Consider the following 22,829-nt stretch of genomic DNA (forward strand, 5'->3'; position numbering starts at 1 on the left):
AAAAAAGCTAATTATACCAGAGATATTAATAGTTCTTATGTTATGTATGTATGTAGATATATTTTTGTCATTGGATGACGACCATTAGTGTCTGAAATGGTCATGGTTAGTCATACCAACCACAGTGCCATTACACGTCACTGCTGGCACATGGGCAAGGGATAAGGATGGAGAAAACATTTCAGAAGGCATCCCCAACCTAGTATTCTGGCTGTGGTCCTTTGAAAAAATCACTGTTGTCCAAGTTCATGATTGTTATTTCATAAAGTAATTTTATTTGCAATACACTGTGACCTGACCAATCATCAATTTAGCTCTCCTACTACTTGCAAGCTGCATGAAAGGATTGTATCTCCTAGTTTTTCTGCAATCTTTCACACTGCTTAACCCTAAGTGGTTAATTAATGCTGGCCAAATACTTAACACCCCTAATGAGGTATTAGGAAAAGCTAAATGCAGAATACTACCCACTGAAATTTCATTTGCTTCAACTACCTAAAATCATAAAACGCTAGAACTAGAAGCATCAGGTCAATTAAACATCTATCAGTCTACTCTCCTACTTCACAGTGAAATACTTAATTCAAGATCAAGTTTATAGCAGTTATCCCAGTATTCCTAATTCCTTGTCTAATAATTGTTCTACTCCTCTACCTTCCTATCATATACAAAATTGTAGTTTCATTTTTATTTCTTTTGCCCACTGGCCACTAAAAGAAATCATTCTTTTTTCTTTTTAAAGTTTTTATTTATTTATTCATTTAAATAATCTCTATACCCAGGTTGGGGCTTGAAATCACAACCTTGAGATCAGGAGTCACACACTCCTTTGAGCCAACCAGGTGCCCCTAAAAGAAATCATTCTTGGAAAGCTTTGGTGGATCAGTGGTTGAGCATCTGCCTTTGGCTCAGGTTGTGATCCTGGGATCCTGGGATCAAGTCCCACAACAGGCTGAAGGAAGCCTGCTTCTCCCTCTGTCTGTCTCTGCCGCTCTCTGTCTCATGAATAAATAAATAAAATCTTAAAAAAAAAATCATTAAGTTCATTATCACATGTCTACTTTCAAAAATTCAAAGAAACAACCATTTTGATGTGTAACTTCCTGCAATTTGACTTGAAATTTTTTTTTTTTTTTTTTTTTTTTTTTTTTTATAATAGTCACAGAGAGAGAGAGAGAGGCAGAGACACAGGCAGAGGGAGAAGCAGGCTCCATGCACCGGGAGCCCGACGTGGGATTCGATCCCGGGTCTCCAGGATCGCGCCCTGGGCCAAAGGCAGGCGCCAAACCACTGCGCCACCCAGGGATCCCCTTGACTTGAAATTTTATCTCAAAATACAAATCAGCCTAATTTTTTTCCTCACGAAGTTAATTTCCTCCCACTTATAACAGTAATAAATTCTTTAAGAAGCAAGGTCCTCAAAATGACACAGTTTAGCTTCAGTTTTAGATGCCAGAAGCAAAGCCCACCATATTTTAAGAAATACTAGTATAGTTTTATAGCTGTTTCCATATGGTCATCCAGGAGCGTTCTCTGGAAACAGAATTTGCTCAGCATTTCAACTCTAAAGAAAACTATGAAGAAGTATCTAGGAGCATAACTAGACTGAACAGGAATAATGCAACTGGGGAGGATAGAAGGAATGACCAAATTATGGATGAGTGACAGGTTTTCTGGGAGAATAGCTAGCTTTTAAATTAATTTTCTATTGTAGGTCTTAGCCCTCATTTCTTTTTTTTCTTTTTTAAAGATTTTATTTATTTATTCATGAGCAACACAGAGAGAGAGGCAGAGAGAGAGGCAGAGACACAGGCAGAGGGAGAAGCAGGCTCCATGCAGGGAGCCCGATGAGGGACTCGATCCTGGGTCTCCAGGATCACGCCCTGGGCTGCAGGCGGCGCCAAACCGCTGCAGCCACCGACACTGCCTTTATCCCTCATTTCTTTTTTTTTTTTAATTTTTATTTATTTATGATAGTCACACACACACACACACACACACACACACACACACAGAGGCAGGCGCTAAACCACTGCGCCACCCAGGGATCCCTTAGCCCTCATTTCTTAAGGAAGGTAGCAATACCTTAATAATATCAAGCTCAAAAAGCTTAACTGCTTCCTAGATTTTCTTGAACTCTTTACTCCATTATTTTATCCACCCCACTAAGACTTGTTAACTTATCACTGGACTTATAAGATGCTAAACATCCACATCCATCAACAAAGGAACAATAAGATCAAATAATTATACTACTCCTTGTCAAATGTTTAACTTCACCCTTATCCATGAGAGATACCAAGACCTCCGGGGATGCCTGAAACCACAGACAGTACTGAACCCTATATATACTGTTTTGTTCCTACACATACATACCTGTGATAAAGTTTAAGTTATAAATTAGGCATAATAAGAAATTAACAGCAGCAATTAATAATAAAATAGAACAGTTATAATAATACTGTTACAAAAGTTATGCGACTGTGGTGTCTCTCTCAAAATATCTTATTGCACTGTACTCATCCTTCTTGTGATGATGTGAAATGATAAAACACCTACATGATGAGATGAAGTGAGGTGAGTGACACAGGCATGTGATCTAATGTTAGGCTACTACTGACCTTCTGACAATATGTCAGAAGGAGGATCATGGGCTTCTAGACAGGGGTTGTTTGTGGGTAAAGTGAAACCCTGAAAAGCGAAACTAAGAATAAGGTAGGAGTACTGTGTATCTTAGAATTCACGATAAAAGACTGGCTGAAAAAAAAAAAAAAAGACTGGCTGGGGGGCGCCTGGGTGGCTCAGCTGGGTTAGGCGGCCAACTTTTGGTTTCAGCTCAGGTCATGGTCTCATTGGCCGTAAGATCAAGCTGGCATCAGTCTCCATGCTCAGCTTGAAGAGTTTTTCTTCCTCTGCCCTACCTCCACTCATGCACACACATGCATATGTGTGTATGTGTCTCTCTTTCTCTCTCTCAAATAAATAAATTAGTAAAAAAAAAAAATTATGGCTGGAAATTTTATAGGTCCTATTAGGATATACCAGGTCAGTTTTAGAAACAGAAAATACCTATATTAAGCAGCTCAAACTGACAAAACCCATAATAATTAGAATTCTAAATTTAATAATTAAAAACACTCAGTTAAACTTTGTGTAATACATGACAAAGGCTGTAAACCCCGGTTTGTGAGCCAATAAATGATTCCTTTAATAAGCACAAGGGACACAAATTCAACAACTGAGATCTTTAACTGGCAGCTTCGTATAAAATACTATTTGTAGGAATGTTAAACTACTTACTCATACAGAGTTGAACATTTTTGTTTTGGGTTAATGTCCCACAGCTTTTTATTACGGACAACATATTCACTACTGTGCTGCTCATAGATAGCTTCAAATTCTTCTACATCTTGCCGAAGGTGGTCAGGTACCACAAATGGCCCTGCAGAATTTGAATTGCGTCTGCTGATAAAAAAACAACTTTGTGAATCATAAACTTTTAAGGTGATCCAGAATATTTAAACTGAAATAAATATAAAGACAGCAACATATTACTTAGCTTTACAATACAAAAAAATACTATCAGAAAATTATATGTAGAAAAGTTATCCTTCCATAACTACATATATACGTATTATGTATGTGTATATGCATGTTGTGTGTATATGTGTGTGTGTGTGTGTATATATATATATGCCTGACCACTGAGTAAGTACCTTTAAGTAACTACCTATTCTTGCTCCCAAGAGCAAATTTTTTGAAACTCCTTATTTTAAAAGTATCAATGTTACATTAATTTATAACTTGTTACAGAGAAAAATGGAAGATTGTAACTGCTATTAAGTTAAAGTGAGATTGAGACACTTAAAATAAAAAGACTTTTTTTCTAAAATATAAAATTCTAACATTCTAAAGAGATGTGGTAGTTCAAGTGTGAGTTCTAAAACCAGACTGCTGGGTTTAATTCCTTGGCTCTGCTATTTAGAAGCTTCAGGTTTGGGGGCACATCATTCAACTATACTGTGTGTAAGAAGTCTCTTTATCTATAAAATGGACATAATAACAGTACTTACCTCCTAGGGTGGAGGAGTGGATTCAATGAGTTTATATACGTAAAACCAATGAAATAGTAAATGACATATAAACGTTGTCTAAGAATAAGCCTATTATTATTTTAACAAAATAATTCTTCCACTTAAAAGAATCCATGAAAATAACTGTGTAAAAGCAGTTGTTATGACAACTCCTTTAAAAAATGAGAAAAAAAATCTGTGGATTTCTAGTCTGTATGGGAATTAGACATCAAAAAGTCACTGCTACTCACTACTTTTATTTCTTTCTATGCCTATCCATATCCTGAAAACTTAATTTCAACACCCAGACACCACTGAAAATCACTCATATCTAAGGTTAAACCACAACGTCATATACAGTTTCCAAAACATCTTCCTCTCCTATTATTACAGCAAATATGCTAGTAATTGTCAATAGGACATTCTCTTCACTGAATATTTCAAGTACTATTTTCTAGGATTTTCCCACAGTATCTTGTGCATAGTAAGTTCCTAGACTTATCTAATGAATGCCGTTAGACCAATGATTTTAATTTAGTTTGTATGAATTCCTAATGAGGACAAGCCTTGCTATAAATTCAACCAAGATGGATCACATCAGGTTGTTATAACAGATGTACATCTTTGGAGAGTGAAATTAGGGAAATAAAATACAAGTTTAAATTACATTAAATTAGCACCACTTGCTAAGTTAACACAGGAGTTAAAATGAAGCAAAACATTTTAATTATACTTACTTATGTTCTTCACCCGAAGTGATAGTCTCATTATTTGGTGTTACAGAAGCTGTCCCAGACCCCACCAACATAGGCTAGTTTAAAAGACAGAAAAATGAAAATGATTTTCTATCTTAAAATCCCATGAAAAAAATTAGCATTAAAACAGATGAATGCTTTTATAAATACTGCCAATATATAAGACTTATCTAAATTTTTTTTGTAAACAGGAACACATAGTAATAAAAGTTTCAACAACTACAAATAGGCCCAAATTAACATTTAGGCCTCAAAAAATTTTTTTAAAGTCAAAGATAAAAAGACAAGTTTTAGTGGAATTTAGAAACAGCTGCTCTCATCCTCTAATATTTGTTTCCTGCCTCAACTCTTGCCCTCTTGTCTGATCCCCTACACATGTGAGAGCCAAGGAGAATCCATAGTAAAACAAACAGCACGATATTTATCTCATGGGCTTGGAACAAATCTTTAGATTAAATATTTAAAAAGTCTTGCTCTAAAAATGCTTCAAAATATCCTCCAAAATTGGTTAATTCTAATTTATATATTCAATTATTTTATGCAAGAATATAGAAAATATACCTTTGAATCTTTTGGCTTCTTTTTCTTGCCTTTATTTTTTATCTTGGCGGAATTAAACTGGAAAAATGGTGGGGGAAAAAACAATGAAAACTCAAATAACAGCAGTACAAAGCTCCAAATAAAGATATCATACTGGTTTCAGCCACAAGTTGAATATACATAACAAAAGTAACAAAACTGCTAAACAAAAGTAACATTTAGAATGTCAGCCCTGGTGTTATGATTTATAATAGAAAATAACAGCTCAATAACAAAGGTGTAATAACTAAAATTGCCCCAACATTTTAAAACTCATTTGTAAGGTTTATGTTATTTCAAGTAATTAATCAGTCTTTTAGAGTAATTCCAGTTTTTTTTTTTTTTTAATTTATTTATGATAGTCATAGAGAGAGAGAGAGAGGCAGAGACACAGGCGGAGGGAGAAGCAGGCTCCATGCACCGGGAGCCTGATGTGGGATTCGATCCCGGGTCTCCAGGATCGCGCCCTGGGCCAAAGGCAGGCGCCAAACCGCTGCGCCACCCAGGGATCCCAGTAATTCCAGTTATATGCTACTAGTATTTTAATGACATTTCTTACTAAGCTAAGACCTTCTGACCTTCTACACGTGGCCAAACTTTGAGGCATAGTGGACTGACGAGACATTTAACTTCCCATGGCGAGCAGCCCCGGTGGCTCAGCAGTTTAGCGCTGCCTTCGGCCTAGGGCATGATCCTGGAGACCTAGGATCGAGTCCCATGTCGGGCTCCCTGCATGGAGCCTGTTTCTCCCTCTGCCTGTGTCTCTCATGAATGAATAAATAAAATTTATTAAAAAAACACAAAAATTCCCATGGCTGTGTTACAGGTGTTTCCATACTTAGCTGGCAGTACTTAACAGCAGATTAAGACAAAATTTCAAGTACAGATGGTCTGATCCTAAAGATCAGTAAATAAGCATCTGTTTGAAAACTGCCACAACCTACTAAGAAAAACTCTGGATTTATTTTAACTTTGGAGCCATTCAAAACAAAGTCTCTTTGTTTTCCTTACAGAACAAAACATTAAAATTTTAATTATTACAGATAACTTTTCATTTTTATGCCAGGAGATGACTCAGCAACTCATTCCCTATTTCTGAGATTAACATTTATTAGTTACAAAACTTTATGGACACTGTCTAATTTAAGCCTCTGAATTCGCTGACTATTGCTCTAAGAGAAAGACTGGGCATTAACTTTCTAATAAATTAGCATACATTAGCCAGAAATCCTCTAGACTTGGTTCTAGAATGCTAGCTGTGATGTAATAAACACTGGCCTGTGTACCCCTCTCTTCTTTGGCTAACACAGATTAGCACACTGAGGTTAAAGTGATCAAATAACTTACCGGCACATCGCCACTGTCTTGTTTCCTTAATACAGTACAGCGGCTGTCTGTAGGAAAACACCAGTGATTTGTGAGATGATGATAATTTTACACTGCCAAACACACTAAACCCTTAAAGAGAACCACTCCAGATACTACGATCATCAACTATGTTCTATTCCTTATTCGGCTTTGACACAAATGACACAAATGGCCAATTAAATGAAAAACAACCACAGATAATCACAAAATGTAAATCCAATTCAGCACAATTTGAATGCTTTCTATGTGTCAAACTCTATGCAAGGTGCCAAGAATACAGAAACGCATAGTACAATCCCTGCCATAGGTAAACTTGTGTTCTTAACTTGTATTCTGCAAAAAAAAAAACAAAAAACAAAAAAAAAAACAGGCAAATACCTGCAACCCACTGTGCTACATGCCTCAATAAATATAACGGAAACAAAGCTGATGGAATAATAAAGTTTTTAAGGATAAAGGCCCAAGCAGAGGTCAGGGAGGGCTTGGTCTGGGGAAGCAATATTAAAGTAAGACTTTAAATAAAGAAGCAAAGGAATAGGACGTGGCTGGAGAAAATGCATGAGCAAAGTCACAAGGCAGAAAAGCACAAGGAAGGTTCTGACATCTTCAAGAAGTTAGATGTATACACGGAGGGCAGATGGGGAGAGTGATGATAAACTCAGGTAGATAGTGTGAATTTAATGTGTAGGCAAAATGAAGTAAGTGTTTAACAGAATCATTATGGTGTCAGATGTTCCAGAAGAGTCACTAGTGGCAATGTAAGCGAAGATCTGGAGTGGGAAAGTCTAGAGGCATAGAGACCAGTTTGGAGGCTATTAGGATGGTCTAATCATGTAAAGATTACTAAGGCTCTGACATAGGGAAGTGGAGATGGACAGAAAGTACAAATCAAAGATACAGCTTACTGGAACACATGACAAAGTAGATATAGGGTAACGGGAAAAAGGAAGAATTGAGAATAATTTCAGGGTTTCCTGCTTAGATAGAAGATTTACAACCATGTTACTAGGAATAATCTAGGAAAAACAGATTTCTAGGGATATATAATAAGTGGGTTCAGCCACATTGCTCTTAAGAGACATTTTAGGGGAAAAAAAGGGGGGGGGTCTTAGCTGTCTACAAAGAAATACCAACAGAAAATTGTATGCAGAGTTCAGAAGAGAGGTTGGACCTCCAAATTATCATAGCACTGGTGACATTATTAAATACTTCTATTTACAAGATCAGTGGATTTTGAAGTTTTAAGAACTATAATCATCAATTTAATGAAAAGAGATAAAACTGAAAATATCTAGGAAAATGGTGAGAAGCAGAGCTACTACTGAAGGGAAAATCTGTTGAGATGGCTGGTCATTTGGTTGGTGGCTTCTGACTAAAAGGAACAGTCACAGCCAGATGGACTGCACAGTTGAGTTACAGAAAAAAATTCACACTAAGAGGGTCTCCTTTTTAGTTATTTTGTTGTGTGATCCAAACATGCACCAGGCTTTATATTACCAGCAGCAGCAAACTGATGGCAATAAATTCAGGCTATCAAGTAGCACATCACTTCCAGTCATGAAGCTGTCCTAGAAAAATAAAGCCATCTGTATTTGAATGTGCTCCTTCCTAAGAAACACAAGTTTTTCAGTCCCTTATACATATGAATTCTGTAATATGTGATAGCTTTGTACAAAGCCAGACCTTTTAATGTGCCCTTTCAAAAAAAGCATGAAATTTAAAAGTCTAGCTCTGGACAGTCTGTAAAGCAGATGCTGAGGAATGCTGAAGAAGAAAAGGGGAGGGGGAGAGTTACCATAAGACACACATGTAGTACCAAAGATAAGAAGTTAAAATTAATTTAGAATCTAAGAATATTAGAATTCTGAAGCAAAGTGGGACCACACAGACCACTGGCTCCAAATCCTATCACTTCAACAATGAAGAAACTAAGATCCAAAAGAAGCTAAAGAATTAACTACTAGTTATCCTATTCTGCCAAACCTATTCTGGGCTCCATGCTGCTACCCGAACAGGTGACCTAACTCCCCTCAACCCTGTCTCGAAGCCCAGATGTCAACCTGTCCAACTACCTCCATGTTCACAGCTCGGACTCTAGCCCTGCATCGAAGCTTTATCTTCCCCAGGAAGAACACGAGAGCTTGATCCTCCATTTAAACCACCAGCACCCTTTCTGGACCTCTCTTACTGAGCTGATGCTCATAATAGTTAATGAATATTCACCTTATTCCTTTTTCTACAATATAAGGTTCCTGAGGGCAGGGGCTAGCATACGCATTTCTGAGTTCCTAGTTAACACCCAGCTCTGGAGGGGACCTTGAAGCAGTAGTAAAAACAAAGTTTTTAGTGAGGTGAATTAGAGAAGAAGCTGGGCCACAGCCGACTTCCTGATCTCCCAATTCTAAGCTCTTCTCACCACAACAGATGTGCTATTTCTAGATTCTGCAAATATCACCTCCTCTGCAGGGCAATGTATTCTTGAAGGTTACAAATTAAACCATTTACTAATAAATTCTGTCCATTTAATATGCAATTTTGGCATGATACTGTCAATGTATCTAAGATGAGAATACTAGGTGTGTAATCAGTGTAACACACCCCTATGAGCACCCTACCACTTAGCTCAACAGAGTAAAAACGTTTTATAACATCAAAGAAAAAATAATCACTATTTTTAATCACTAACTTTTCCAAATAAGCTGGCTGTACCATAATAATTCCACTATTTTGTCAAGTATTAAATAAGCTAGATCCTTCACAGATTTGTACCCCCACCCCAGCCCAGATATAATATAAATTGAAATTCAGCCCACACACCCATTATGTCAAAGAACTCATCTAGAGCATTGTGTAGCGCTGGGAACTTGTCTCTATGCTCTTCTAGCAGCCATATTAAACACCGTGCTTCCTTCACTGATGTTGGCTCACAGAAATAATCAAGTTGCTTTCCTTCTATAGAGGCTAGTTTATGACCATATTTCTCATTCCAGAGAAAAGTCATGATGTTAAAATCAAGCTCCTTAAGAGAGGCTCCATAACGAGAAAAAAAAGGTCCTGTGGCATCTAAACCTGTAAATAAAAACAAAATCCAAATCAGAAAAAAGGAAAATCATTCAGCATAAAATCACATTCAATCCTACATCTCTGAAAGCAGTTCAGTTATAGTTTGCTGACATTTTCAGTGAAAACACATACCTGAATACAAACTTGTTCAAGTTATTTTGCATTTTAGGAATACCATTTAACATCGACAGACTAATTACAACAGTTCTTATCTATTAGTTGAATAAGGTGGGCCAAAGTCTTCTTATATAATAGCTCATATATTATAAGCTTCTACAGCCATTTTTATTAGACTTAGGCAGTAAAAGCAAAGCATTAAATTCCTGTAAAAATGTAACAACTTTTTCACGAATTCAAAAAGATTTTCACTCTACTTCACTCTACTTAGTACAAACTAGCAAAATTTTAGTGCTTTTCTACATATATTCCATAGTAACAAAACATTAATAATATGCAAATGATTCCAAATACCTTTAAAACAACACCTCCATTAATGGCTCCTTATCCCCCTCCAAAAATCAGGATGGTCACTATTCCCACTTTTATTCCAACTTCTAACAAACCAGAAAAAGAAGTAGCTGCAACCTCATACCACTGCTACTGAAGGGATGGCGAGCCCCTACCCTTACTAACATAGCCACCAAAAGGCAAAGACTATCTCTAGTCTATCTTCCCACCTGCCTCAAATATAGTACAGTAGCCTCTTATGCCAGTCATGGTTTCTCAGTCAGCATATGAAGCGGACTATTGAGTCAGAATTAACCTGGATGGCTGTTTCCTCCAGATGAAACAGTTACCTTGCAGAGGTCATGTTGCATGAAAAATGTGCTCATTGAAGGGAAGGCAAAAGATCACTTCTAGTATTAAAATGATACTCTTCTCCCCAATCCCTCATATAAACTGACGTCTCATGTTAAATATGTACGTGATGTGACCCTATAGGACGATTTTTTTTATTGAGAAGGAAGTAAAATTCCAGGAATTGGAAATTACTTGCCTTTAATAAATAAATATGAGCTTTACACCAGGGACATAGTACAGCCTTAGTAATTAACATGCCGGAAGTCATTTTAAAACTTTAACTAGAAACTGCAATTTTAGGGACACCTGGATGGCTCAGAGGTGGGATGGCTGCCTTTGGCTCTGGTCGTGACCTTGGGATTCAGGATCGAGTCCCGCATCAGGCTCCCTGTGGAGGGCCTTCTTCTCCCCCCGCCTATGTCTCTGCCTCTCTCTCTCTCCCCCCGCACCCCTGTGTCTCTCATGAATAAATAAATGTCTTAAAAAAAAAAAAAGAAACTGCAACTTTAAATAGTATGCATATACTTATTAAAAGAATACCAGAATACCTTTATCAGAAAGGTATATCATTTATAACAAAATGATCCATCAGTGAGCTACAAGGCTCAAATGCTACCCTTTACCTGAGAGAACAGTGACAGGCACTCTTGCCTGGGTAAGCATAACCAGAAAGCCTACTTCTCCTGAGTCTATCTTCCAGAGCAGATTAAAATTAAGAATAACATAATAATTTACTTGGATTTTTAACAGACCCTGATGACAACCTTAGCACTTAAGAGTGGTTTTCTGGGACCAGAAACCTGTGCAGATCTGTGCTTAAAGCAGCAACACTTAGTTATCAACTATGCCAAGCTTGCTACCACCTTACATGGTTTCTACTGACAGAAATTTATCAATATATTCTCTCAAATTCCAGAATTCTAAGAGCTCCATGTCCCTAAAAATTCCGGCAGGTTGGGGAGACTTTCAGAGGCCTGGCTGGCTCGCTCTTTGGACTGCTCCACTATTGCTCCTGCTGGCCTTGTGTACCACAACTACCAACTGAATCATCTACCTAGTCCAAGGCCAGTTACCACCATGGTCACCAAGATAAACAGCGCTCTGGTAGGTACTCAAGAGAAATCTCAATCTAATGTTAGACAACAACTCTATCTGTGGCAGTTTTTAGTCCCTGCATGGCCTTAGGCAAAGAGCCAGCTTGGGTCTTCCTCTACCACATTAGGAAAATTAGGAACAGTAGCAGAGTTCTATAATCTTGTGATTCAACCTCAAAGTATTTTCCTCATAGTCCTTAGATACAGATTTGCCTTCAGTGATCCTAAGCAGTTTGTTCCGTCCACTCTTCCAAGTTTTCTAAGGATTCTGACTACAGAACTGCACAATCCCAGAGGGCACTCAAACAACTGCCTCCAGAAGGTATTATTTACTCATGATTCTGCCTTGTATTTACTTAGTTTACACATTTACAAATAGTTTAGCAAACTACAGGACTAGATTTTATGACTAAACTTTTTCATGTTTATACTTTTTTGAAAAGTGTACTGTAACCTATCTATAAAATAACCTAAATTGTGAGTTGGGAGGAAACAGTATTTTTAACCATACAACTCTGTAGTCCTACTCTTTAAAAAATCATCGATGATAATAGAAAAACAAAAAGGGGATCTGAGGCCAATGTCCACCCTTCTACTGAGTTATATAGGCTCTAGAGTTCAGTGGCGTACCAAAGCTGTTAAGTTTCTGGATCCAAGCGGCTAATTTTGGCTCCACTTCTTTAAGTTCGCTCAAAACATGCAGAAATATCCTAGTCTTTACTCTATTCTTTTCTTGAATCAAGTGACGAATGACGTAGTCCACTGCTTCATTTAGAAAATTTCTGCTAGAAAAACAGGTTGTGTAGTCTTCTGTGCTTAAAACCTTCCAAGAAAGCAATTCTTTGAGAAGCTTGGAAGTGTTCAGAATACCAGATTTTATCTTGTCAGCGTACTGCTTTATGCACTGCAGAATTCTGTCGTCAAGGAACTGGCAACTCTGAACACTGTCTACAGTTTCTAAGGATAAATAAAAATGGTTAAAGTCAGCAATGTACCAATTTGCAAAGATATAAACTGAGAAAGAATATGGTATTACATAATAACATAAAATATTGTTCAGAGGGATTCTTAATGTCTCAAACTCAAGAAATTTTAAATTTGGAATATACTTAACAATACCTTTGACAAGATACAAAGCTCACATTAAATCAAACATCAAAAGTATCTTACCTCCTTCACTCTGTACCACTCATGCAATATCTAAAAACTTAGTTCCTTTAAAGTAAGGTTACTTTCCTCAACAACCCTAACCCAGCCTCATTACTACCTATACTTCACATTCAATAAGAATAAGAATGCAAAGCATTTTTTCTGGAGTTGAAGGGATCATTTATTAGTTATGAATTCAATTAATATTTGGCAGTTATTGTTATGTTATTTATCTAATTGTTGGATCCTAAACCAAACATGGTGTTGATTCCAAACTGGAAAATTTCTCCGAAGTTTATCTTTCCAACCCAGGCATCTCCCTAATAGATGGCCATTTAGCTTCTAAATGCAAAGTTAAAACACAAACAAGAAGCATGCAAAGTTAAAACACAAACATTCACCAGAGACTTCTATAGTAGGAAAGATAATTGTGACTTATTTGTGAAACACTAATGGAATACTAAGTAAAAAATAAAAACAAGAGGAAGTATTTCATTTTGGGAACAGCCATCACAGTAGAAAATAAAAAAGAATAATTTCCTTCAACTGAAAACTAAAACCAGTCCTGGAGATGTAATGCACAGCATGGTGACTACAGCTAATAATACTACATTGTGGGGCTCCTGGGTGGCTCAGTTGGTTGGGTCAAGTGTCCGACTCTTAATCTCAGCTCAGGTCTTGATCTCAGGGTCATGAGTTCAAGCCCTGCATTGAGCTCCATGCTGGGTGTGGAGTTTACCTTAAAAAATAATACTATATTACAAATTTGTAAGTAGCTAAAAGAGTGGATCTTCAAAGTTCTTGTCATAAGAAAAAAAAAATCTGGGGGGTGCCTGAGTCACTCAGTGGTTGAGCGTCTGCCTTCAGCACATGGCGTGATCCCGGGATCACGTCCCACATAAGGCTCCCTGTGAGGAGCCTGCTTCTCCTTCTGCCTATGTCTCTGTCTTCTCTCTTTGTCTCTCATGAATAAATACAATCTTAAAAAAAATTCTGTAACTACGTATTGTGATAGATGTTAATTGGACTTACTATGGTGATTATTTTACAATATATACGAATATGCAATATATACATCACAGTGTACACCTGAAACTCATAAAATGTTATGTCCTTAAAAAAAAAAAAAAAAAAAAGACCTTAAGAAAAAAACCTGAAAGTAAATATACTCACAGGAACAGTATAATCACATACCCAGGGTGTTCGGGGAATAATGACAAGATGAACATAAAACAGAAGGCTGGGCTATGTAATCTCTAGAGCTTCTTTATGAACTGTGTGCAGGACTGAATGAAGGACTATATCTGAATGCAGGACTTTATCAGATAATTAGGAGCTAACTCACGTTCAATGTCTTAGAACCTAAATCTGCACAATGGAGTTCATAGAGCACTATCAAATACACAATATGCATGTCAGCTATTATTTCCACCTTCACTTCTGTGATAAACAAACTGACGGAGAGTTCGCTCCAAGTTAGTGCAACTGCTATCATTTGTGCACTGGGATTCTGAATCCCTGTGTACACACTGCTTCCAAACTTGATGCTCTTAACACCAATTTTTCCCCATCTCAGAGCAACACAAAAAAGTGATGGTACTAAAATACTAATTGAAATCTAAACTTCAATTCAGTAACAACACAATATCCAGTAAGAGAGGTATTTATGTTTATACTTTTAGGCTAGAATATATTACTCTCATTGTGCCTTTAACTTCCACATACCTTTCTGCTCTTCAGTTTTGGGTGGATTACTTTCCCTTAGGTCCTCTTCCATTCTTTCTTGTGCTAATTTTTTTGCTTCTTTTTTTTGGATCTTTCTCTTCAATTTTTTGTCTTCTTTCAGTCTTAGCTTCTCTAGGCTGATAAGCATTTACAATTAGTGATAATCCACCTTTGTCATAAACTCAATTAACTACCTTCTTTTGCCTATTACAGAAACCATTCTTTAAGTAGTAAACTAGAAAGTTTCCCTTTTAATTTAGAACTTGGTCTGCATCTTCTCTTTAATATCAAAACTGTTGATACATGTTCAGTAAAATTAGGATACTTATTTCATGAAAGCAAGAACTCAATGACTAACTTATAAATCAAGGGTGGCACACACATATTGTACAAATATTATTTCCATGTATGTAAGTTACTGCTTAGGGTAAATAAAAATAGTAAAAATTATCCTGCAACATAATACATATGTACACTCATTTCAAAGAAAGATCCCACCGTAAAATATTATTTTCACATCTCAATAATGGCCCACAACACTGGAATTTGGATGATATGGTTTACAGTAAATTCTCTTCAACAAAAAATTCTGCTCATCTTTTCTTGTTTTTTTCTTGGTCACAAATGATGAAAAAAATCACTTCTTAGAATAGAGGACAAGAAGCAGAACCAAAAAGAAGAGAGGCAGCCTGGGTGGCTCAGCAGTTTAGCACCTGCCTGCGGCCCAGGGCATGATCCTGGGGACCTGGGATCAAGTCCCACATCGGGCTCCCTGCGTGGAGTCTGCTTCTCCCTCCACCTGTGTCTCTGCCTCTCTCTCTCTGTGTCTCTCGTGAATAAATAAAGATCTTTAAAACATTTTTTAAAAGAAGAAGAAGAAGAAAAAAAGGATTGGGATTATTTGACCTAAACAATAATATATAAAAGTGAATAATTTTGACAGTATATTGAGTTTTTCGGGGTGAGAAATAGTCATTGGTTCAAAAATATCTGAAGAGAGAGAAAAAAGAAAAAAGAAAAATGCTTTTTGAATTAAAGTTTAAACAGCTGAGAGCTAAATAGATAAATTTTATCTAAATGCCAAAGCTGGGCAGCCCGGGTTTAGTTCTGCCTTCAGCCCAGGTTGTGATCCTGGAGACCTGGGATCAAGTCCCGTGTCGGGCTCCCTGCATGGAGCCTGCTTCTCCCTCTGCCTGTGTCTCTGCCTCTCTCTCTCTCTCTCTCTGTGTCTCTTATGAATAAATAAATAAAATCTTAAAAAAAAAAAGCCAAAGCTATTGGGCAGCCCCAGTGGTGCAGTGGTTTAGCACCGCCTGCAGCCTGGGGTGTGATCCTGGAAACCCGGGATCGAGACCCACGTCGGGCTCCCTGCATGGAGCCTGCCTGTGACTCTGTCTCGCTCGCTCTCTCTATGAATAAATAAAATCTTTTATAAATAAATAAATAAATAAATAAATGCCAAAGCTATTAATCAAACATGTCACTTCATAGCATCAAGTGTCATAATTTTACTAAAAATTCAACCACCAAATAATGCTTCTTATTCAAGCTTTTAGTAGTATTTAACATTCTAGGTTAGTTCTCTTTAAGTTTTAAATACCCGTAAAATTCACTTAAACATCACTTATTTGGATATGTGTATACAGCCAATTTTAAAAAAGCATAATTCAGAAATCTGCATTTAATTGAATTATATTCCAGGAATAGACATCATTAAACTACTGATTGATTGTTAAAAATCTTACCTAGAACATTTCTGTTTCAGAATAGGTCTTGGAGGAACCTTTTCTTTTATGACCTTGTGTTCAAACTTTAAATAAAACAAAGACATCCAAAATTTGTCTCATACTCCCATGACATAAAGCACAAAACCACAAGTAACAAGCAGTCAGAAGCACATAGAGTCAAGGTCCAATTTGATAGAGAACAGAGATGATGTTCTGACCCAGACAAAAGCTCAGAAAATTTTAGCAAAGCAATTTACTAAAAAGAGGAACAAGAATAGACACACTTTAGGAAGCTCAAAACAAAAAAACAAACAAAACAAAACAAAACAAAAACCCTAAGAGTAAGCAGATCGAATAAACTACAAATACCATTAGAACAACCCACTCCTCACATCCCATATAGTAAAGTGAAAAGTAATCCTTCAAAACTGTCTTCCCCTTCCCTAGGAATTTCACCCTCATTAATACCCAAAAGTTTACTGGGGATTAAGAAAACAAGATTATAAAAAAGAGTACAAACAGTAAAACTAAAATGTAAAAAGTCTCCCCTTTTATGAAGTAAAAGAATGTGAGAATCCTTCATTGCAAAGATACATTCTGACATTCTATATTTTCTTAAGTAACTTTTTTTCCTGGAAAACACAAGATCCAAATTATAAAACTTCTACCCATTTAAATCATACTTAAAAGTAACAAACATTTTGGTTAACAATTTGGTAATATTTTCCCTCTATTCAATACTTACTTCACATTTAACTTGACCACCACTGCTGAAAATGATAATCTTAGAAATGATTCCTTCACAGTCAGGGGTAAGACAAATTCCTTGTAGAAAATCCTATTTGATTAAAAAAAACAAGTGCTATATCTCAGAATAAATCTATATAATGTATACTGTTTTAACCATCAGTAACAGTTAAAATACATCTAAAACCTTCTTTATGGAGGCACTAAAAGTTCCTGCTCCTTGTCTTCTGACTTTCGGAGCCTCCCTTGTAGAATATACTTCCAGCTGTAAGGCTGACCAAGTGACTTGCTTAGGTCAATGCAGAGTGAGCGGACATAATGTAAACTGTGTCCATGCAAAAGCTTTAAGAAAACTGAATGGACTGGCCATTGCTCTTTACCCTCTGCCACAAGAACATGTTCCAGTCACTCTTTAGCCTCAATTCAGAAACAAAGAATACAGCTACACAGACTAGTGCTGCTATGGCCCAACCCTGGCCCACAGCTGCAGACCTCTAGGACAATCAACGTAAGCAAGAAATGAACTTTTCTTATTATAAATCACGAGATACTTGAGTTGTGTATTAGTTCAGTATATCCTAGTACAAACTGACTAATTTACAGAGAGTATTTCAACCCACAAGAATGGTTAAAACCACTATGGGAGCATGTGTAAAGTAACTAGAGAAACTGAGTTAATGTAAGACATAGCAAAAGTGACTGACTCAATGGCAACAATTCCTTGGTCATATCATTGTACCTTTAGTTAACTATGTGAAAATGCATAAAATATGAGAATCTATTTCTACCAACCTTAAATAATTCCTCTGGCTAACAAACATCTAACACTAGCACATTACTCTTTTTTCCACACAAGAATAGGGGCTTATATGAGGCTAAGCAGTGTACAAAAAAATGTTTTTAAGTTCATAGCTTATAGTAATGAGAAACAAATGAATGCAAGTAAGATTATCAAGTTGAGCTTTCTCTCAAAGTAGATCTAGCTAGTGGTAATTAACGTTATTACCTTACTAATTAAGGAAAACCACAATGAGAAGTGGCAGTACTAAATTTAACTTACTTTTTAGTACAAATTATTTCATCAAATTTGGTAGAAAATAAAAAATTTGAGACCCCAATTCTACATCAGAACATTAACATCAGACATTTAAACTTTTATTTGGGGGGCACCTGGGTGGCTCAGTGGTTGAGTGTCTGCCTTTGGCTCAGATCATGATCCAGGATCCTGGGATTAAGTCCCACATCAGGGTACCTGAAGGGAGTCTGCTTCTCCTTCTGCCTATGTCTCTGCTTCAAACTCTGTCTCTCTCATGAATAAATAAATAAAATCTTTACAAAAAATTAAACTTTTATTTTTGATCGTAAGATTCCCAATGTAAAAACTGGTTAAACAATTTATTAAAGGCCTCTATGGTTACTGCCCTATGCCAATATAAAATAAAAACAAGAACTGATTTTCTACTTTATCATTAAAGTTTTAATTTAAAACATTTTAGTTATGCTTAGAATGCACAGAAACGAATTTATATTTACTTAAAACTTTTAAAATTAAAGATCAAGGAAAAAAAAATCAGCACACAATAAGAATACTACAAAATTCAGACTATTTTGTGAACTTACCTTGTCAATTTTATCATTAAAAGTTGTTGTTTTCAACTTTTTCCAACAGTTCATGTGAAATTCTATTTTACAGTACTGGCAGCAGCTGATTCGTATAAAACCCTAGGGGGTTTAAAGCAATGTTTAATAAATATTTAAAGGTATCTACACATACATAATGTCTTTCACAATCACAACACACATATTAAGATCAAGAGAGAACTGTCGGCATTCACCTGGCAAATGTAACTAGATGATATCACACTCTCTAAGTACAATCCTTCTATACCCCTAAATGCTAGAGACAGAGAACTTGACTGACATGCTTATTTCCATAGTATACAGCTGCATTATCCTTTACAATATTAAATATTTTATAGACATTATTCATCTGATCTACTAACCAGGGAGAGTAGACAGTTACCGTCTTCTTGAATAAAGTAAGGCCCAGTAACTCAATTAAATGGCAGACCTGGTGTTAGACTTAGGTTCCCAGAAGCTAATTCAATAGTCAAAACAGCCTTTATATTTCTGGTCTCAAATTTTACAAAAAATTAGAATTGCAACCAATCAGAGATAACAGAGATAACAATCTCATTTTCTTTCCTGTGCCTCTAAGAAATAGGGAAGTTATATAAACAGTGGCTAGAAAGGGGAAACAGAATTAGCTAGCCTGACATCTTAGGTCATACTGTCCCTGTCCTCAGTGTTTAGTGACTCTGGGTCCCCACGTGAGATGATGCAGACCTACAGAAGTCCAGGGGATATGACAGACAAGAGGACATCAAACTCCTGACAGCAGAAAACTTGGGTATCTCCAATTAGAGAATTTGTTCTGAATCCACTTTAAGGCACAATTCTGCAAGTTACTGTCCTACTGTACATTCATTATGTACCTTAAAGTCTGGATCAGTTATATATATCTGGATTTTGGAATATCCACGACACTTCTGATAGCAACAAATGGCATCTGGCACTGGAGGGAACCTGCATTCTTCAATAAATTTCTCTAACAGCATCTAAACAAAAAAAAAAAACAGCATTACAACATTAATTTGTCAATAAAAATGCTTATGATTTCAATAACTTCTTGCCATCAAAATATTTTCAGCATAGGAATGATTAAATGTTTTTTTAGTGAAGAATAAACTACATATAATTTCTTTTTAGAAGGAGGCTGATACATGGGGCACCTGGGTGGTTCAGCTGGTTAAGTGCCTGACTCTTGATTTTGGCTCAGGTCATGATCTCAGGGTCATGAGATTAAGCCCTACATTGGGCTCTGCACTGGGCACAAAGCCTGCTTGAGATTCTCTCTCTCTCTCTCAAAAAAAGGTTGATACAGAGGCCTATCCAGAGATAAAGTCAGAAAAAAAAGACTGAACAAAAAAGTTTCAGAATTTCAGAGTCAGAATCAAAATCTTATCCCATGTTATTATCATCAAGCCTCATTTCATAAGGTGTCAATCTTAGAAGTGTCCTTTAGGCACTCAGAGAGAGTTAAATGAGGTAGCATAACTATTAGGAATTTACTCTTCTCCTCCTTCCCTATGTCACTTCACCTGGGATCCTACCACCTTCACGCATCTTGTACATTCCCTGGAGAATTATCCCACTACTACTGAAGCCCCCAAGACACTCGTGCCATGCTTCCAGTGCTGGCTTTTGTTATCAAGAGCTCCTCTGTCTCCATCCCAATCTACTATAAAGAGAACATGCAGTGATTTTTTCGAAAATAATTTTGTTGAGATATAATTCACATACCACTCAATCCACACATTTAAAATGTATATAGTTTAGTGGCTTTCAGTCTATTCACAATATTATACAACCAGTGCCTCAGTCCCAACTTAGAACAGTTTTATCGCCCAAAAAAAACTCATTTCCTCCCAATCCCCAAGCCCCTCAAAACCACTAATCTATTTTTCTCTACATATAAATTTGCCTTTTCTGGAAATTTTAGATAAATACAATCATATATGTGGCCTTTTGTATCTGGCTTCTTTTAGCATGTTTTCAAGGTTCATCCATGCTGTAGTACTTGTCAGCATTTCATTACTCTTTATGGGCAAATAATATTCAATTGTATGGATAGGCCACTGTATGGTCTTATGAATAGTTTTATTTAACCATTCATCAGTTACTTGGACATGTGAGCTGTTCCCACTTTTTACCTGTTATGGATAATGTTGGTATAAACATTCACATGCACTGTTTTGTGAGAACATTTTCCTTTCTCTGTGTAAGTCTAGGAATGAAACTGCTGGGTCATATGGTAACTACATCTTTAACCTACTGAGGGGCTGCCAGACCATTTTACATGTCCAACACCAACATATGGGGTTTTGATTTCTCCACATCTTATCAACACTTCTGATTATCTTCCTTCTTGAGTATAGCCAATCTAGTGTGTGAAGTAGTATCTCATTATGGTTTTAACTTGCATTTCTCTGATAGCTAATGTTGTTGAACATCTTTCATATGCTTATTGGCTATTTGTAGAAATTCTTGAAAGGTATGTCTATTCAGATCCTTTGGCTACTTTTTCATTTATTTTTTTATTTTTCTAATTCTAGTATAATGGCTACTTGTAATTAAATTGTCTTTTTATTATTGAGTTTTAAGAGTTGACACCAGTGCTTTTAAAAGCTTTAGCCAAAAGCAAGTTCTGTATACATGCCAGGGTTTTCCAAAAGTAAAGGCCTATTCTAGTCAATCCACACATAATTTAGTTTTTCTAGAATTAGCAAAGCACCCTATGTCTCTGGATATGAGACCAAATTTATATGTTCCAGTCTTCAAGTGCCACCTTAATAATTATAGTCACTATGATGAAACAATAATGCTATACCTTTCTCTAAGTATAACCAGTAAATCATACTGCTTAATAAGGCATGCTGTGAAGTCAGAATGCCTAGATTCAATTTTCACCTCCACTACTTCTAGCCGTTTAACCTTGAGCTCATCACTTAACCTCTCTAACTTAATCTTCCTCTTCAGTAAAATGAGAATAATCATAGTAATCATCCTGTAGGATGCTGTAAAGATTAAAAGTATGATAAATGGAAGCTGTGTGACTGACACACAGGAAATATTTAACAAATGTTAATGATTCTCACTTGTCTTTAAAGGGGAAACACACGTGGGGATGCTGAGGCTGGAGTGCCCCTACCTCTTTATCTTCTGATACCTGAGTCATCAGTGCAGATGGGCTTTTATATTTAATAAGAAGCTCTCTGCAGAAATAAATCGTTACCTTTATTTTCCCCGGCTGAGTCTCTTCAATAATCACATTACTTGTGGGCCAAGTTAACACTCCAGGAAGACGACAAATCAAGGTTCTTGCTTTCTCAAAATGATTAAGAGCTTCTAGAAATCTAAAGTTATAATTATGAAGAAAGAAGGTATTAAAGCTATGATAAGAATTTTAATTCCCCACAATAAAGTTACAGAAATTTCAAATTTACTAGTAAGAGTACATGTGATAAATCACTGTACAGAAATATTCTTTTTTTTTTTTGTACAGAAATATTCTATGGAACCTGTAGTTTCTTTAAAAAAACAAAGGCATGTTGAATCACTATACTGCACACCTGAAACTAATATAACAGTGTACATTAACTAACTGTAATTAAAACAAAAACTTAAAGAAAAAAGAAGGCATTAATCACTGTTTGCTATAAAAATAATATAAATTAAACACAAATCTGCCTGGCCACCAACTTTATTATGGTAGGTGCATACTGGTCCTTTAAAGTTGTAATTTATTGCTTAAAGTTTCCAACAATTACAACAGAAAATTGAAGAATTTCGTTGTTCCATTTTTATGTTTCATTTACTAAGCTAATTAGATTCCTATAGAGAAATAACAACCTTTCACACTTCAACTAATTAATCATAAATAAATTCCTCTTTAAAAAAACTTTATTAGGACATCTGATCTGTAGTAAAGATCATTCTGAAAAAAAAAATCTTTTTGAAAAAATTCTAAAGAGATCATGTATACTAGACATAATTCTTCAACCATAAAGAAGTAAAGTATTTTAACAGAACAAATGGATATGTAAACTGTTTTAACTACATGAAATGTTTTGGTTCTGATTTATGTTTTTAAAAAATGTCAACAGATTCCTAAAATCCAACAAAAGA

At 36.2% G+C, this 22,829-nt stretch overlaps 1 protein-coding gene across 35 annotated transcripts in view; it reads right to left on the reverse strand.

Annotated features, from left to right (window-relative positions):
* TTC3 (tetratricopeptide repeat domain 3) overlaps window positions 1–22,829 on the reverse strand; it is a 118,322-nt gene that overhangs the window by 37,249 nt on the left and 58,244 nt on the right. For 16 of the 35 annotated variants that reach the window (XM_072740599.1, XM_072740579.1, XM_072740602.1 and 13 more), the window contains 12 exons: window positions 21,937–22,057; window positions 19,577–19,699; window positions 18,702–18,803; window positions 17,080–17,172; window positions 16,353–16,417; window positions 14,608–14,744; window positions 12,364–12,690; window positions 9,593–9,844; window positions 6,755–6,801; window positions 5,390–5,446; window positions 4,811–4,884; window positions 3,301–3,480 (listed from right to left, as the gene is read on the reverse strand). In XM_072740599.1, the coding sequence (XP_072596700.1) occupies window positions 3,301–3,480; window positions 4,811–4,884; window positions 5,390–5,446; window positions 6,755–6,801; window positions 9,593–9,844; window positions 12,364–12,690; window positions 14,608–14,744; window positions 16,353–16,417; window positions 17,080–17,172; window positions 18,702–18,803; window positions 19,577–19,699; window positions 21,937–22,057 (1,578 nt within the window). The remainder of the gene's footprint in view (window positions 1–3,300; window positions 3,481–4,810; window positions 4,885–5,389; window positions 5,447–6,754; window positions 6,802–9,592; window positions 9,845–12,363; window positions 12,691–14,607; window positions 14,745–16,352; window positions 16,418–17,079; window positions 17,173–18,701; window positions 18,804–19,576; window positions 19,700–21,936; window positions 22,058–22,829) is intronic. The other 19 variants (XM_025987868.2, XM_025987862.2, XM_072740605.1 and 16 more) reach the window with 2 other exon arrangements.

The sequence above is a fragment of the Vulpes vulpes genome, chromosome 15 (assembly GCF_048418805.1).
Source record: "Vulpes vulpes isolate BD-2025 chromosome 15, VulVul3, whole genome shotgun sequence".
Classification (NCBI taxonomy): Eukaryota; Metazoa; Chordata; class Mammalia; order Carnivora; family Canidae; genus Vulpes; species Vulpes vulpes.